Source organism: Molossus molossus, unplaced genomic scaffold, assembly GCF_014108415.1.
Source record: "Molossus molossus isolate mMolMol1 unplaced genomic scaffold, mMolMol1.p scaffold_m16_p_13, whole genome shotgun sequence".
Taxonomy (NCBI): Eukaryota; Metazoa; Chordata; class Mammalia; order Chiroptera; family Molossidae; genus Molossus; species Molossus molossus.
Genome location: NW_023425348.1, coordinates 54,496,166 through 54,514,072, shown reverse-complemented (window position 1 = coordinate 54,514,072; position 17,907 = coordinate 54,496,166). Strand labels below are relative to the sequence as shown.

Below are 17,907 nucleotides of genomic sequence, written 5' to 3'. Positions count from 1 at the left end.
TGCTGATTGAACAACATATAGTTTTTCACTGACAGTTAAGCCTTCACACGACCCCTGGGGCTACCTACCTCACCCCGTGTTACAGCTGAGGAAACAGAGAGGCAAAGTGACTTGCCCATGGTTACACAGGTAATCAGTAGTAACACTGAGTCTAAAGCCTCCGCTACTGGTATTAGTCCAAGTCCTTCCTTTGGAGAGTGACCCTTCACACCTTTCTTGATATCCCAGCATGAAAAGTTGAAGAACTAAGGCCTCTTCCTTTGATGACCTGTGGTCAGAACTGAGTTGAAGGTCTGCCTCAGCGGGGACATACTGGGCAGAGCATCTGCCTGGCAGGGAAGAATCCTGCGGAAGAATTGGCCTCGGTGTGCTCTGTGGACCTCCCAACTCTACCATCCTTGGATGCTAACGGAAACAGAGCCCAGGTCCCAGGAACGCCTCCTCCCTCCTCCTGCAGGGCCTCTGTTGTCCTGGAGACCAGCCTGTAGGAGGGGGTCGTATCCTCCTGCAAGTGTCCCCATGGCGGGGTTGACATGTCCTCAGAGAACCGCCAGTGGCCTCCTGCCTCTCCACTTCTCGGGCTGGTTTAATGCGAAGGTCAGAAAACCCCTCGGCTGGGGCTGCCCAGCATTTACCTGAGACTCCAGGTGTGTCATCACCATGGAAACACATCAGACCGTGAGGTGCCCTTTAGTCCCACCCCCCTTCCCAGAACCATTCTGAGGACGCAGTTGCTACCGGTGCCCCCGCATGGCCCACGCCGAGTTGTGTGCTGCTTGGCCATTGTTGGACCCAACCCAAAAAGACAGTTCGGCAAATGTGACTCCAGAGAAACTACTGGCCCCAGATCTCCGTGAGCCAAGGCAAGCATCTGGATTCACGTTCTCACCAAGCTGTCATTTGTAGCCGAACAGTATTAGGCAAACGCAGCCAAAGGTGCAGGGGAAGCAGAAACAGTGGGGGTGTATGTAACGTGGCCATTGCAGTTCTGGGTCTTGGCCAAAGGCATTCCTGTCTTCCAAGCAAAGGGTCCCCTCTCACAAACATACAGCAGGTTGACCATGGAGCCCTCTCGTTGCCACACCCGGTTCTTGGGGTGACGGAGGTCTCCGACCCCCTGCATGTTCATCTGCCAGCCTCCCCCGACTTCTGCCTCTTCCATGGCTGGGCTTTGACATGAGCAAGCGTGTCTGCAGGTCAGCAGGTCTCACTAATGGTTGCAGTGCTGTCCGAGGGTGGGAGAAGTCAGGATGTGTGTGTATGTGCTCCACCCACACAGGCCAGCCAAGCAGTTGGTTTATCACAGAGGATTTGCTGCGTAGACGCTTCTGGGGCCTGCCTAGGGAGCTGGCACACGTTCCTATTTCTTCAGCACCTCTCAACGACAAGTTCGAGATGGAGCTGTTATCACCCAGTAAAGGAAAGGAAGATCAAGAGAATTTGACTCTGCTCCCTGTCCCCTGTCAAGAACGGGGTATTCATAAACCACACGTGCACCTCCGGTTACCTGGTTCATTTCACATCCCTTAATTGGGGTTATTGCCCTCCTGCCACAACCCGTCAGGACTATCAAAGCTCAGCCGCCGCCTGTTGCTGGCCTTCCCCAGTAGAAGACCGCCTGTGGTGCATTGCCCTGGTCTCCCCCTGGAGGTCCACATGCTGTTTCAAATGGAGTGCTTTGATTGCTAAGAAAAGCTGTTTAAGTTAAGGTGGGTGAAGATACCACAAACTCTCTTATGGACACAGGAATTGAGGTCGAGCTGGGACCACGAAAACCACAGCAGGGGCCGGATGATCTCTCTCGTCTCGAATTCTGTCTGCCTCATGCTTCATCTCCTCCTTGAGCACAGCTGGATTTCTCTGCTCGCATCTGGCCCAACAGATCCCCACACCCCATCTAAGTGGCCTTATAATTCTAGTGGCCACCACATTTGTCCTGTTGATTGTCTTGTGCCTGTCGGTGAGGGGAAGAGTTACTTCTCTCTTCTCCTGCTCCCAGCCTGGCCCTCTTCTCTCTTATTCACCTTCCAAACCCCCTGTGCGGAGAATTCCAGCTATCTGGGCCTCCACTGGGCCCTGGCCAACCACTGCTGCGCTAGCATGTTGCCCACCTCCCCCAACGCTCAAGAGCAAACGCTTCTATCCAAGGACCTCTGCAGGCCATTATACCACTCCCGTGGAAGTGGGGTGGAAAGTCTAGCCACTGTGTGTGCATGCATGTGTGTCTCTCATTTTTACCTGCCCTGATGCAGCTCCCCAGACCCAGCTTGCTGTTTAGCATGTCCGAGCTTCTCCTTCAAAGGGGCTCATGGTAACCTCAGCACCTCTAGTCAAAGTCAAAGCCGATGCTTGTTGGTTTTCACAGTATTCAAGGGGCCTTGGGCTGGTTATGGAAATGGAGCCTGTCTCCATGGAAAGCTTGTTTCTCCTGATTTAATGCATTTGTTTCTCTGTTCCTTTCTCTTTGGTGTGTTCGGTCCTGCCCCGCTGTTCAGCTGCAGAACTCTCTGAAGACCGATTTGTGTCTTGATCAGGGTCCAGACACGGAGAACGTTCCCATTGTGTATATCTGCCATGGAATGACGCCCCAGGTAAGTGCTCTGACAGCTCCCTGCACGGGGTGTGCACATGTGTGTCTGCGGGGCAGGATGGTTAAGCTCTGTCCTGGCCACTCTGGGTCCAGGGCCCCAGAGGCTTCTGTTAGGAAGTGTCCTCATGAGCTTCAAAGGAGAGTCACCTGCCTTGCCAGGAGGGAGACTGGGGAGCGGATGCTAGGAAGCCTGATCCTCTGGTGTGGAGCGCAAGGAGGCAACACATTTCTAAGAGGACACCTGCTGCCTCTGGGGAGACCAGGAGTGAGTCACAGTCCTGGGTCTGGCAGTCATGCCCTTTCCTAGCCGGAGGGAACCCAGGACTCCCCAAACTCTACGACACCTGTGGGTCCCTTCAGAGGGCCTTCAGGCTCTAGCCTTTATGCATAGCCATGAGCCTCTTTCTAGCCTTAGGACATGCTCCTGGTGGACAGTGAAAAGCAGCTACCAGGAAAATTAGAAGAATTCCCCATTCTTAGCCTGGGTTTCAGATATCCAAAGGATGTCAAGGACGCAGGCAAGAGAAATGGTTTATTGCAATGGACAGTCACTGACCAAGAACACCATAGACTAACTGTTCCCACTTGACACCGTTTTCGGAGTCTACTTATCTTACCTCCAGAAGTGCACAATGATTTTTTTAAAAGATACTTTAGTATAGAAGATATGTATATTTGTGAAATTCCAAGGTAGTGTTTAAAAGAGTGGTTACCTTCCTAAACACACAACTGGAGGACACGATGACGTGTGTGTCCCCCGGGGCTCTGCTGGCACTTCCCTGAGACTGTCCCCTGTTCTCTCCACCGCCGCATTGGTGTTGCTGCTGAGCTGCTGTGACATCACTGACTGGCCAGTCGCAGGTCAGCGTGTCACACTGTCCTCACACCACGCACTACGGCAACTCATTCTTCTTTATTACAGTGATGTGACTTTTATAATGGGTGACTACTTTTATGTAAACCCTGTATCAACATGTAACATAACACACAGAAAATAGGCAAATTATAAACATACAGATTAACATATTTTCATAGCAAACATACGCATGTAACCAGCACCCAGATCAAGAAAAAGGGCATTGTCGTCTGATTTTGAATTTTACATACACAGAATATAGGGTATGCTTTGTCATATTGGCTTCTTCCTTCCATCGTTATATTTGTAAAGTTCATCTATGCTGTTCCATGTAGTTGTAATTAGTTCGTTTTTATTGCTACCTAGTAATCTATTTTATGAATATACCATACTCGCTGTATTCTACTGCCGATGGACACGTGGGCGGTTGGCAGTGCGGGGGTATCCTGAATGCTGCTGCTGTGATCATCTTCGTTTATGTCTGTTGATGCACATAGACAGTCTTTCTCTTGTGTTTACACCTCGGAGTTGAATCACTGGGTCACAGGGTGACGTAGGCTCACTTTTAGTAGACCTGCGGGTGTCAGTCTGCTGGAGTTGCGGTAACAGAAACCCATGGCTGGGCGGCTTAAACAGAAATGTATTTTCTCCGAGTTCTGGATGCTGGGGGTTCTGATCAAAGTGCCAGCTGATTCGATGTCTGGTGAGAACCTTTCTGGCTTGCAGAGGGTCACCTTCTCTGTGGGCCCTCATGTGGCAAGGAGAGAGAGAATAAGTGAGCTCTCTGGTGTCACTTCTTAAAGGGACACTAATCCTATCAGAGCAGTGACTTCATTTCACCTTAACTTGAAGATTTGGAAAATTCTCAGCCTATCCATATTGCAAAAAAAAAAGAAAGAAAGCTTGTTCTAAAGAGAACACTAAAAGTGCGACTGAACACCCAGTTGACTACGAGATCGTGGTGGGACTCGTGGACTTGATCGGCCGTCTCGGCAGCAGAAGCCGATGGAGACGGGCTACACCAGCAGAAACGCTGGCAGTTGGCATTAAGGAGACAATGAGACCGACTGAAGGAAGGCGTTTGGACTCGTGGCGTCTGTGAGATGGCACCGTAGAGCTGTTCGGTTGTGAACGGGCTCTGTTCTGAGGAAAGGGGGAGGGCGGAGCTGAAGGCATGCAGAGATTGTCACCACTCTGCCACCCCACCACGGGTCCGAGGGTGAGGCTGCTTCCTGAAGCGGTGGGCCCGCCGCTCTCATTTCAGTGGGCCGGGGGCCCTGCCAGGTGCCCCTGGGTGGGGCCAAAGCAGCGAGAGGAGACCTTGGGCAGGACCAGCCTCGAGAGCCAAAGGGGTGGGCAGCCCTGCAGAGCCATGGGCATGATGCTGCCCCCTCCCCCCGGGGCCTGGAGGGCGAGCACTGAGTCAGAGAGGATCATTCCGGAGCCTTAAAATCATGGAATTTGCCTTGCTGGCTTTGGGACTTGCCTGGGACCCATCAACCCTTTCTTCCTTCTAGTCTCTCTCTTCTGGAATGTGAGCATCAAGCCGGTGCCTGCCCCACCATCATACGTTGGCAGCACATAACGTGCTGCATTTTACAGGTTCTTAGCTGAAGAGAAATTCTGCCCCCGGATGAATCATACCTTAAGTTGTACGCGTTCTGATTTAGAAGCTCTGTGGACCGGAGACTGTGGACTTGATGCTGGCATGAGTTAAGACCTTGGTGGCTGCTGGGATGAAATGAATGTATTTTGCATGGGAGAAGGAGATGAATTTGGGGGGTGAGGGGCCAAGAGCAGAATTCTGTGGGCTGAATTGTGTCACCCCAAAAATTCATATGTTGACGTGCTCACTCATCCTGCCTGTATTTGGAGCAAGGACGTAACACAGGATATACAAGGTCGTAAAGGTGGAGCCCCAATCCTTTAGGACCGGGGTCCTTGGAAGAAGAGACACCGAGGGCTCGGTCAGTCTCTGCCACGTGGGAACAGAGCCAGGAGGCTGCCGTTAGTGACCAGGGGGAGAGCTCTTGGCAGACTACCTGGGCCAGCCCCTTGATCTTGGACTCCCTAGAACCGTGTGAAAATAAATGTCTGTTGTTTAGGCCACCCCACCTGTGGGACTTTGTTATGACAGCCAGAGCCAACTAACATACTTCAGTTTTCCAAGTTAGCTGTATCGATTTCACTCCTACCACCCACATATTAGAGTTCTGCTTGTTTTACAGCCTTGCCAACATTTGGCATTACCTGGTTTTTAAAATTATAGACATTGTAGTGAGTGCGTAGCGGGATCACACTGCGGTTTTAATTTGCATTTCTCTGATGCCTGATGCAGCCAGGCCCCTAAATGTTTAGCTCAGAACATCCCACGTTGTTCTTGAGTGTGGATCAAGGTAGCCAGGTCACAGGTAGTTTGGTCTTTTTGTAAATGCCCTCTCTGCTTTTCAATACTTGTGATCCAGGAGACGATGGGGGAGCCTGCTTTTAACAAATCTGCGTGGAAATCTGCAGGGTGGGTGCTTATCTGGAACCCTGGACAAATGATGGCTGTTTCCCCCGAGGCACAATGGGCGCCTGCCCGCTGCAAATGGTTCGCTATGGGACAGTCTGTGTTACGGTTAAGAGCACAAATTCTGGAGCCAGATTATCTGACTACAAGTGTCAGCTTTCTAGGTGTATAACCTTGGGCAGGTTTTTCAATCTGGGCCTATTTTCTTATTTATAAGATGTGGATCACTAATGGTACATACCATAAAGGTTGTTGTGAGGATTTAATACACGTAAAATGTTTAAAATTGTGCTTGGCATATAGTAAGAACTCAGTAAATGTTAGCTATTAGTATCGCTACAGTGATAATACTAATCCTGCTCCTTAAGCCTTGCCCGTTACAAATACCCTGAAGGTTGTAGCTCCAATCCCTCTGGACTGACTTTCCTTGACCTCGTGTGCCGTGTGCCATGTGCCACGGGTTTCTTCCCTGGGCAAAGCCTACCAATAGTCTGGCATCACTGAGTTGCTGTGGCAGCAAAAACACAGTGGAGTAGGAGGATGGGCAGTGGGCAGGGCACCAGGAAGTCAGAGTCCTAGGTTTCATCTTGCCACACATCTGTGATGTCACCTAACTGTCTCTGGGCCTTTCTTTAGTTTTGCTCTTTCACTGAGGTATAATTTTACTCTAACCTGCAAAGTGTATGGCTCAATGAGGTCCTACGTGTGGGGACACTGTACCGTCACCAGCCAGGTGAAGCCCCTTTGCCTCAGGCTTCCTCCTTCCCCCTCTGGGTCGGCGCCTCCACCCAAAGGGAACAGCAGCCCTCGTCTCCAGCACCGTGGATCCGTCTTGTCTGGCCTGTCTTCTCCTTGGCAGGCAAGGAAGCCGGACTGGCCATCTCCAGGCCCAGCTCTGCCAGCCTGCCAGTCCGCTTAGCTCGAATTCTGTGCTTCTGGAATGCGCTTGGCCTGGGATTCTGTGGTTCGTCCTGTGCTTGCCAGGAAGACGGGAGCTGCCTTGCCGCGGTGCTTTGTAAATGAGTGTCTTGATGTGAGCTGTAGCAAGTCTGAAAGACGTGGTCCTCAAAACCACAGCACCCTGATGTAGCTGGCTGTCCAGGGAACACCAGGCCCTCTCCCACCGGGCCCACAGCTGTCAGTGCCAGAGTAAGGAGGCTCAGAGCAGACGCATCTCCCGGAACAGAGAGGTCCAGGAACTCTGCTGTGACAGCCATTTGTTGAGTCTGGCCTGCCCAGTGAGCTGGGAGAGCCAAAGAGGGCTGGTCATACTGGGGACACTGCGTGTGCTTGGCCAGGGTTCGTCCATCCCCTGTATCATTTCCTAGGACAGCCCTAACAGAGGACCACAGACCGGGTGGCTTGAACAGCAGAAATTCATTGTCTCGGTGCTGGAGGCTAGAAATCCAAGATTGGCGCATCGGGGGGGCCTGATCCCTCTGAGGCACCAGGCAAGGATCTGCTCCTCGTCACTCCCACTTCACGTGGCGGTTGCGCCCTGTGAGCCCGTGTGTCCAGCCCCCTTTCCACAGGGTGCCGGTCAGACTGGACCAGAGGCTTACCTTGGCCGGTGTGACCTCGTCCTAACTCCACTAGCGACACCTGTAACAACCCTGTTTCCAAATAAGGTCACATCTGGAGGTGCTGGGGGTTAGGACGTTAACGAAAGGATTTCTGAGGTGCACGATTCGGGGTACACGCCCCAGAGGAGAAGACGTGACTGGAACGCTCTCATGCCTTGGCCGAAAAGGGCTTCGCGTGATGTCCTCTCACGTGTCTTTGGCCAGCGCTGGTCACACGGCGAGCGAACGTGGCAAGTTGGGGTTTTCTGCACGCCCAGGAAGCCCAGCCTCTGTCACACAAGTTTAAGTATTTTTTAAATCTATTCCACCCCTGACAAGTAAGAAAACAAGAAAACGGCATCTGGGGATGTGACCCGGCCGGGCTGAGGTCACAACACGGGTCGCCGGCGAGGACAGGACTGGGAAGGGCGCCCGTGCTCGGACTTCCAGTTGCTCCCTCAGCTTCACTCACTGACCACACGAGGGCTTATCTGCCAGGAAGTCCTCAGGGTTTAGAAGGTTGCGTTTCCCCTGAAGAACAAATGGGTCTAGTGACAGGAGTGGATTTTTTTAGAGCAACTTGTCACCTGGCCCACAACAGAGCCCAGAGACACGAGGGACCCAAAGACACCTCGGGCTGGACAGTGGGGCCGGGTTCCCGGCTGCTTGTGAACCCTTTGAAAAATCCTGCTTAAATTTCCTTTAAAAAGTTCTCTCTGCTGTAGTTGTGATACACCCCGGTGTCAGGGAAGGCCCTGGGTAGGAGAAGCATAGTGTAACTAACCACAGTAGGGAGGGGAAGCTGCTGGGAAACATGCTAATGAATGAATAAGTAAATGTAACCATTTTATTTAAATTAGCAAATTGCAAGCAAGCCTCAAAATAACTGAGAATATTAGTCCTAATTGATGTAATAGCCCGGAAAATGTCTTCTGCTGGGGAAACATACAATAGGGTCTCCCCACAGACTCTTCAGTCAGTCACTCATTCCCCCACTCATTCATTCATTTGCTCATTCGAGGAACATGCACTGAGTATTATTTTATGCCGAGAATTGTGACAAAGGCAGCGTTGCCTGATCCCTGGCCTGGAGGAGTCCCAGTGTGGAGAGGGAGGCAGGTACTTAGATCACTGCGGTTCGAACCGTGCAACCACTTACAAGCTCCTGCCCCAGCCCCTTCTCATCAGCCCATCCAAGGACAGACGACTGCCAGGTCAGCGCTAGGGACCCTCTCATTCCCTTGGCCCAAGGCTTCCAGGCTGTACAAGACCCGGGAGAAAGAGGGTGCTTTTCCCATAGGGAGGTGAATTCTTGGCTGCAGGAGAAGGAAGATGCAGGGGACTTGCGTTCCTTCTAATGTTTCTGGAGTTACGGAAGCTGCCACGTGTATGCTTCAGAAAGTGCTTTGTGACTCAAGGTATAAAGATTAGAGCTGAGTTGAAAGAAGTTTTCTAGTTTTACCCAGAGCTGAAATCCATGTTTGATCAGGTAGCGTGTTTAGGAAAAGTATGGCCCTGGCCGGTTTGGCTCAGCGGTTAGAGCATCGGCCTGCGGACGGGAGAGTCCGGGGTTCGGTTCCCGCTAAGGGCACGCACCTAGGTTGCGGTTTGTCCCCGGCCCCGGTTGAGGTCGTGTGGGTGGCAACCAGTCGATGTGTCTCTCTCACGTTGATGTTTCTCTCTCGCTCTTCCTCCCTCTCTGCCTCCCGCTCTATCTGAAGATAAATACAAAAATGTCCTCCGGTAAGGATAAAAAAAAAAAAAAGTATGGAATTGTAAATGGACTTTGGTACCTTTGCTTTTTGGAAACATTTTTTAATTTGTTAAAGTTCTTACATGGCTATCCATCTACACATACAGAGAAAGAGATGAATGAGCACACTTGCTATTGCTCTGTATGCTCCTTCTCTACAAACGCCATCCCCACTGGGGGTCACAAGGACGCCATCACCCTCCCTGGCTCGGCCTGCATGAATGGCAAAGGCCCCTCGTGGATTGCACTTGAACCCCCAGATCTTTCAAGTAACATCTCAGAGACTGTTGAAAAAGTTTTACTCTGTGGGTCAAGAATTCAAATCGTCAGCCACTTCTCTGTGACCTTTGGGAGATTTCTCCACTTCTCTGACGTTTATTTATAAATCAGTTAGCGTGCCAGGCACTGAGTGGCTGTGAGGTTTAGTGAAACTTCCGAGTTTCCTGCTTGACTCTGACGAATGAGATTATGGCCTCCCCGACGCTGTGTGTGGTGCATGGCCCTGGCACCCGCTGGCGAATGTTGTGCAGGGCCCTGGCTGGGTTACAGTTTGAGGGGAACCTCAACCAGCCCTGAAAATGTGGCTGGTTACCTCCAGCCCTGCCCTGTTTGGGGCCTAATCCAGAGAGAGTTATTTGGATCTTTAGTTATGGACCTCTGAGCTATGGCCTGGCATCATTCCCTTGGGATGCGTGAGTGGCGCCTCTGGGCGGTTCTGCGGGCTGGCCTGGGCTGGCCCCTCTCTGCACGCCCTCCGGGCAGCGCTGGTCAGCTCCTCCCTGTGGTGCGTCCATGTGTACCCTGCAGGCTGGATGTCTGAGGGTTAGATTTTGCTCCAGAGAACCCAGGGCAGTGACAGGGCACTCACGAGCTTGGGGTCAGGCAGGGCTGGGATCTAGTCCAGTTCTGCCCATACCTCCCACGTGACGGGGGCACGTGACTTAATCTTGCTAGTGCCCAGTTATGCTTTAATCTGTGAACTGGGGACATGAACGCACACCCCACTGAATGCTTGGGAGCGCTCTGCTGGTCTGTATGTGACAGCACAGCACAGCGCCTAGAGCGTGATGGTAGGTGTTATTAAGTCACTCCAAGGGTGAATAAAGGGGACTGGAGGCTGGCCACCTGCACGCATGTCTCCCCCGCCCCGACCCAGGACCCCAGGGCTGAAGTGGTTCCCTTCCTCCTGCAGCCCTTTGAGGCCTCCACGGAGACCAGGTGCCTGCTGCATCCTGCCTGCATCCCAGGGCTCAGGCACTCACTCACGCTGTCTGCCTGGGAGCACCTGCTGAGTGACGGAATTGTTTCCTTACTGAAGCCGCAGTCCTGCCCCTTCCTTACTGCCCTGCCGGAGAGCATGGAGGAGACTGTGGGGGCCTGTGGGCCGTGTGAGCCCCGCCCCAGCCTGTGCAGGGCCTGTGGGCCCCTGTGAGCCCCGCCCCAGCCTGTGCAGGGCCTGTGGGCCGTGTGAGCCCCACCTGAGCCTGTGCGGGGCCTGTGGGCCGTGTGAGCCCCGCCCCAGCCTGTGCAGGGCCTGTGGGCCCCTGTGAGCCCCGCCCCAGCCTGTGCAGGGCCTGTGGGCCGTGTGAGCCCACCTGAGCCTGTGCGGGGCCTGTGGGCCGTGTGAGCCCCGTCCGAGCCTATGCTGGGCCTGTGGGCCCCAGTGAGACCTGCTCTGCTGCTCACTAGCTGTGTCCCTGGGACAGTGCACCCTGCTTCCCTTTACCTCAAATGTCTGTAACTGAAAACGTACTTCAGAGTATGTTACTTTATTATATTATTTTTGTTTACTGGTATACATGATGTGTGTATAATGTATATGTGTATATATAATTATTGTGTAGTCTCCCTAGACACCTTCCATATGTCAATTAATTTCATCTTAAAACCAGATTACCGGTTTATTCCCACTTTAAAGATGTTGGCTCAGAGACATAAAGGTGCACCCTAGCCCCCTCCTAATAGGTGGTGGGTGCAGACCCGCAGCGCCTGGAACCTAGTGGCAGGTGCCACTGTGTCACCTCCGAGAGCATCCTCTCCTGGTGAAGCAGCTGGAGGCTGGCAGGCAGGCTGAATACCGGTGCTTTCTCTCCCAGCACTGCCTCCCTGAGATCCTGGCTGCTCCCCAGGGCCCCCTCCTTCGCAGACACCCACCGGACCTGCCTGTGGCCATCAGCCTGGAGCTAGTCCAGCTCTGGGTGAGGTGAGCACCCAGCTGAGTTCTCACCCTGCTTTTGGAAAGCACCCCGTCTCCACATCCCTTTTGGTGGCTGCCATGGAGCAGAGCCGGTGGCGCCAATGCATCCGCTCAGCGTGGGGTGCAGGCGCCCCGGAAGGAGGGGACGGCTGTGTCGGGCACACAGATGTCAGTGCCGCGGTGGTAACCTTCTCTTTCATGGAGTGGTGGCGAACTCTGGGCTGCTCCCCCAGCTTCAGGGCTAAGAAAGGAGCCGCTTGCCTTGTTATTCATTCCACCCTTCCCGTCCACACTCCGTGATTAGAGGGGTAAGCAGCGGGTCTCGCCTGGCTTTTATCAAGCTCCCACAGGCTGGGGGGAAGCAGTCGTCAGCAGCACCGCTGCGGACCAACAACGAGGACGATGGTTCTGGCTCGCTGCCCAGAGGGGCTGAGCCTCTCACCCTCCACCGCATTCTTTGGAGAGCTTTGCTTCTCAGGCCTCTGTGGTCATGGGGACGGGGCCCTGACCTGCGACAGGGGGGCCAGATTTACATCTCCACTTGGCTCTGTTCTCTCGGACAAGCCACTTCACCGCTCTGGGGCTCAGCGTCCCAGTCAGGAACAGGGCGTGGGTGCTGGGGCTCAAAGCAGCAAACCCCTGTGTGCTGGTACCAAAGCTGGCGCAGAACTGGGCTCAGTGGTATTAGTTTCTCGTTCTGATCAGGGCAGCCTCTCAACACTTTTCAAGAGCTAGCTAGTCTGCCTAAAGATAATACTGACAACAGCTTACGATAACGTTTTTGTTTTTTGTTTGTTGTTTTTTACTGTTCCTAAGCGTCTTTCTAAATGCGTTGCATGTATAATCTCAGTTACTAGTCTCAGCAGCCCTGGGGAGGAGGCACCGCTCGTACCCCACTGGCACAGGGGAGAAAGCGGGGCCCCAGCATTACCAAGTGGGGGAGCCCAGTCGCCTCGGAGCCTTCTGAGGCTCCCTCTCTGCTCACTGTGGTCTTGAAGGACTGCGGCCAGGAAAGCGCAGAGAGCAGCCGGCCAGTGACAGAGTGTAGTTGGAAGCATTCTCTCAGGAGAGGGTCCGCCCATGAGCAGCCCAGGTCCAGGGCCGCCCCACCAAGGCTCTGCCTCCTTCATCTAGCTGGGCAGGGGGTAGGGCAGGAGTGCTGTGCTGCCCAAGCACAGGCCCTCAGGAGGTGAGTCACTGCCCCAGTGCAGTTGCTCAGTAGGGCGTGCAGGGTGGGGCAGTTCTTCATTGTGTGGGACTGTCCGACTCAGTCCAGCTGTTTAGCATCCCGGGACCCTGAGCAGCCATGGTGTCGGTGTGGGACCCAGGCATCCCCATGAGTGTCCAGTGGTGCCCTAGAGCAGGTGGGACCACCCCCAGCTGAGACGCGACAAGGAAGGAGCATCAGAAACAGGCGCTGGGACTTGGGAGTGGCTGGTGGCATTGAGTGGGGATGTCTGAATGGTGTTTATACCAGGGCGGCTCACGGATGTGCTTGTTTATTTCTAGCAAGTTCCTGGGTGTTGTGTTCAGAATGTATCACGGACATAAACGGGCTCTTAGGTTTGATTTCCCGGCCAACTCCACTGTCACCACACTGCCTCTGTCCCCGCTGCCGAAAGCTGCCTCTCGCTGTGCCTTGGTCCTGCCAGCACAGAGCTTCGGTGGAGTCCTTGAGGTTAGCACTGTGTTAGGCTGGACATTTTAGCAGCTCTGGGCCCTCAAAATCAATCACCAGAACAGCTTTATTTTTTTTCTTGCTCAGAAATACACGATTAAATGCAGGAACACGTGTGGGAGGGGAGGTTGGCGCGGGTGAAGGACACGCTTATAAAGAAAATTTTATAACATCTTTTTCTGCAGGAAAAAGGACTTGCTGGTCTTAATTCTTGTAGAACTGGGCTACAGAACACATTTACGTCTCTGCAGTCTCCTTAGCTCCTCGGAATACTCTGGGCTGTTCAGAAGTCACTGAATCATATTTGCCTAGAGCATTATAGATGCTTAATAAATGCATAATGAATAAAGGAATGAGTACATTCATGAAAGATCAAAGCCTTGTAAGTGATGATCACAAAATGGACTGATCCAGTGTCCACAGGGGTTCTAGGGAGGCAAGCTTTGCCCTGGCACCTAATCCTGGAACCCATGAGCAGTTCCTCCCCCCGATACCCATGGCACTTGTGGAGTGTTCGGGAGGACATGGTAGCAAGGGCACCTCCTCCCAGAGAAGCGAGTGAGGAGAGGGCGAGTGTGGACTCCTCCCCCAGAGGCCACTGTGAAGGGGTAGAGAAAGGGGCTGGCCGGGAAAGGGGTGCGGAGTGGAGAGAAGGTGTGTATAAGGAAAGCAATAAGGGAACATTGTTTTGGAGCTGAGAGAAAAATGTCAGTAGAGAAGGAGGTCGGTTATGGGGAGAGAATGAAGCAAGATTCGGGGGGTGGGGACCGGGCAAGGACAGCAGAGGATGGGGTCTGAGGCTGTGGACTACAAGAGGGGACCTTCTGCCGCTGAGGCCTGAAGGCGGGGGGGGGGGGGGGGGGGGGGAGGTTTGCGAGGACGGGTCTTCGGGCTGCGGTGCAAGGCAAGCCGGAGGGGTCTGGTTGAGCTGGAGCAGAGGAGCGTTAGGGACCCTGCTCCTGCTCACGGGATCTGGCTCAGCGCACAGGCTGGAAGGGGGTGTGGAGGGGCCCGGGTGCAGTTGAGGACCCGGAGTTTGTGGTAGGTCTCACTTGCCCAGGTCTGTGATTTTCTTGGCTAGCAGCCAACGACCAGGGAACAGGTGTGGAGAAGGCGAACGAGGCTGCAGAAGTACCGAAGGCAGAAAGACTGAGGAATTACAGACGTGAAGGAGATGACAAGGGGGTAGCTGAAGGAATTTGGGAGCAGCCTTTCTGGAGACGTGGAGATGCCAGGAGGAGATGGAAGTGTGGGCAGAAAGGAAGAAAGGTTATTATTCCAAAGGTCTCCGTTCGGTGGGTGAGCAGGCATTCGGGAAGTAAGGGAGTGAGCCCTCAGGATTAACCGGTTGAGAGAGTAGGGAATGGGGGATGGGATTTCAGGGGTCCTGCATTCTGGGCACTAAAAGCTGGGGTCTGCGTGTGGGTGGCTAAGGTGGAACCCAGTGTCCCTCCCTGAACAGAGGCCACGGTGCAGGTTGGGTCATTCATTGTCTGAGACCCGGAAGTATCGCCCAGTGGAATGGAGAGGAAGCTGAGAGCCCACGTCAGACCTCGATGGAGGAGGCAGGGTGCCTGGGATGCCCAGGGGGAGGGGCACCAAGTGGGCAGACGGGGCAGTGTCTGACGTAGGAGGCTTAAGGAGGAGATGTCTCCACGGGGGTGGGGGTGCTGAGGCGTAGGAGGGCCCTGCAGGGAGAGGAGTGTCAGCTCCAGTTGGTGTCTCTGATGGCAGAGTCGGCAGGCACAGTGGCCCTGACCTCCAGGAGGAGCCTTTTCGGGAGGGACCGGAGGAGTCCCTTTTGGATAGAAAGGGCTGTCCTTGGAAGATCCTGCGAGTTTGATAGACCCTTTCGGAAGACTCAGGGGAAGGCTCATGAGGGAGGGCAAACAAGGAAGATGAGCCAGGGAGAGAACAGAGCATAGCGGGAGTTCAGAGAAGACGAGAAAGCCCTTTAAAGACAACAGAAATCAAATTTTATGTGCACGTGTAGGCCTGGTGGAAACTGGGAGGTTGGGGGAAGAAGTGGCAGAAGCGGTTGGGGGAACCCCCATGTCTCTGTGCTGCGACCACTGCAGTCACCCCTGGTTCCCAGCGTTGTGCTCAGGAGAAAGCAAACACTCCAAAGCTTGTTTCGTCCTCCGGACAACTGAACTGTCCCCCCAACACGTCACACTGCATGTAGTCCAGCATCCCCAGGGCTTTGTGGAGACTCCACTCTGCCAGGGAAGGGAGCAGAGTCCCAGCGGCCAAGGAGAAAAGCGGCTGGGCCATGGTGACTTTGAGGGGTCAGGGGGCCTTCCTGGAGGCGTCCTTCCTGCACCTGGACCTTAAAGGAATCCCAGGATAGGTGGAGTCAAAGCAGAGTGGGAGGAGCCCTTCAGGAGTGGGGGTGCAGACAGAAGGGGTAGGAAGAAGTGAGGTATTGTAGTGGTTGAGTTACGGTTAGAGTCAGGTGACCTGAGTTCAGTTCCCAGCTCTGCCACTTGCTACCCTTGCATTCACCTCTAATTCTGTTTTCTCCTCTAAAAATGCAGCTCTTATTATCCCACTTATTTGGAGTTATTTTGAGGATTAAATAAGTGTATTTGTAGAGCACTTAGCATTCCTGACATTTAGTAAGAGCTCATTAAGTGGGAAATGTTATTGTTATTATTATTATTATTTATTTTCTTCGATCAGGAGGGGGAAAAGTAGCAGCAATTTGCTGAGCACCTGCACTCTGGGTCGTATACTTTACAAACACAGCTGTGAAATGAGCCACCTGGAACAGTACATGTTTGCTGCACACCAAACTATCCCCAAATTCTGTAACTTAACGACACATCCATGTATTTAGCTCGAGCCTGTAGGTCAGCAGTTTGGGCTGGGCTGGCCCTGTCTTCTGCAAGCCTCGGCTGGGCTCACCCAGGCACCTGTAGCCCGCTGCTGGTCAGCCAGATGGGTCGGCTTCTGGAGGCCGCCGGCAGCTGGAGTGAGGGAACTTCTGGGCTTCGTCAGGCAACAGGCTCGCCCAGGCTGCTTCTCAGCATGGTGGTGAGCCCGGCTTCTAAGGGCAGCAAGAAAGGGCCAGTGCTACTGTGTGAGTGCTTCGCAGGTCTCTGCTTGTGTCACATTTGCTGTGGAAATGTTGCTGTTGGCCAAAGTCAGGCACACAGCCAAGCCCAGCCCCAGAGGACAGAAAGTAGACTCCTTTGGAAGGAGGGGCAACAAAGTTACATTGCACAGTGGTGTGCATGCAAGGCTGGGAAAATCTGTCAGTTTTTATAACCTACCATATGTTCACTTAGTATTATTTCATTTAGTCACTCGTTCATTTCTTCATTTATTCACCCAAACATATTTATTGAGCACCCAAGGTATGGCAAGAAAAGAAATTCCTACAAAGAATGGCCTTAGTTTGCTAACGTTCTCTCTGTCGTGGTGCAATCCCTCTGGCGTTGCTCTCTGAGGTCCATGACATCCGTAAAGACACGAGCTGGACCTTCTTCCCAGGGAAGAGGGAGATGGAGCTAGCATTGGTTTTGGAACAGGCAAAATAAGGAGATTTATATTTACAAATCAGAACCAGGCGCCAGTATTTCATCCACACGAAGTCTATTTTTCTGGGCTGACTTCTCCCTGCTGGATCTTAACCGGCAGGTTTTATCACCACACTCTCTCCTCCATCTTTCTGCTCACGGAGATTGCTGAGGAGTCCAGACCCCACGGATGCTATGTTAGAATCTCTGTTACACACACGCATGCACATGTGTGCATACGCACACACATGCACACATATAGTGCATGCACGCATATGCATGCACACACATGTACACATATATACTTGTACGCACACATGCACACACATGCTCGCGCACACCCTCAAATCCCTGAGAACGTTCTAAGCTCTTTTTTACTTAGTGCAGAATAATGGTTGTGATGTGCCAGCAAGAGATGGAGGCCCCTCATTGCTCACAGGGGCCAGATAAGGGTTAGGCCTGGCACAGACTGTGTCCTGGGGGTAAATGTTGAGAGCCTTGTGCCACAGAGAGGTTTCCTATTCTATCCAAGCTATTACTCCTCAGGGCTCTCTGGAAGGTGGCGTCGAAGACACTGGTCCAAACTTGGGCAGAGAGAAGCTGGGGGTCCGAGTAAGAGATATGAAACAGTTACCAGGGCAGGAGCCTGGATGGACTTCTGAGCTGAAGTTCGGTGTCCCTGTATAGCTTGTTAACATGCTCATTTAACCAACCAACGTTACGAGTATATGTGTGCATCAAGGAGTGGGTTAGCTAGTAGATACAACAGTGAGCAAGATAAACCTTCGGGGAACTTGGAACCTAATGGGGAGAGACCAGTGTTAAAAGAATATCACTGATGCTGACACTAGCCAACACCACGACCGTACAATTCCCTGACAGCCCTACGTGGTAGGTACCATTAGTGCCTCCTGCTCTTACAGAAGAGGAAGTTACAAGCATGAATGGCCAAGTAATTGTCTCTAGTCACACGGCGAATGAACTCCGGGTGGGAACTAGAATTAGGCAGTTTAGATCAGTCAGTCTTTCCTGAACCAACCCCTCCCTCTACCCTGACTAGGTCACGTCTCCTTGGTGTGTAGTTCCCGGTTCCCTTGTCCTTTTCCTTAAGAGCATGCATCCCCTCTCGTGATTCCTTTTTGTGGGGTCACTTGGTGAGGGAGCATAGCTGAATGGTCGGTCCACTCAGGCCCCGTTACGCTCCAGTAACAGATGACCTCAAAATCCAAGTGGCTTAT

General features: G+C 53.0%; 1 protein-coding gene across 1 annotated transcript in view; it reads left to right on the top strand.

Moving 5' to 3' along the window:
• Positions 1–17,907, top strand: part of GALNT18 (polypeptide N-acetylgalactosaminyltransferase 18) — a 326,286-nt gene that overhangs the window by 283,679 nt on the left and 24,700 nt on the right. The window contains exon 9 of the mRNA XM_036259150.1: positions 2,496–2,591. Within this exon, the coding sequence (XP_036115043.1) occupies positions 2,496–2,591 (96 nt within the window). The remainder of the gene's footprint in view (positions 1–2,495; positions 2,592–17,907) is intronic.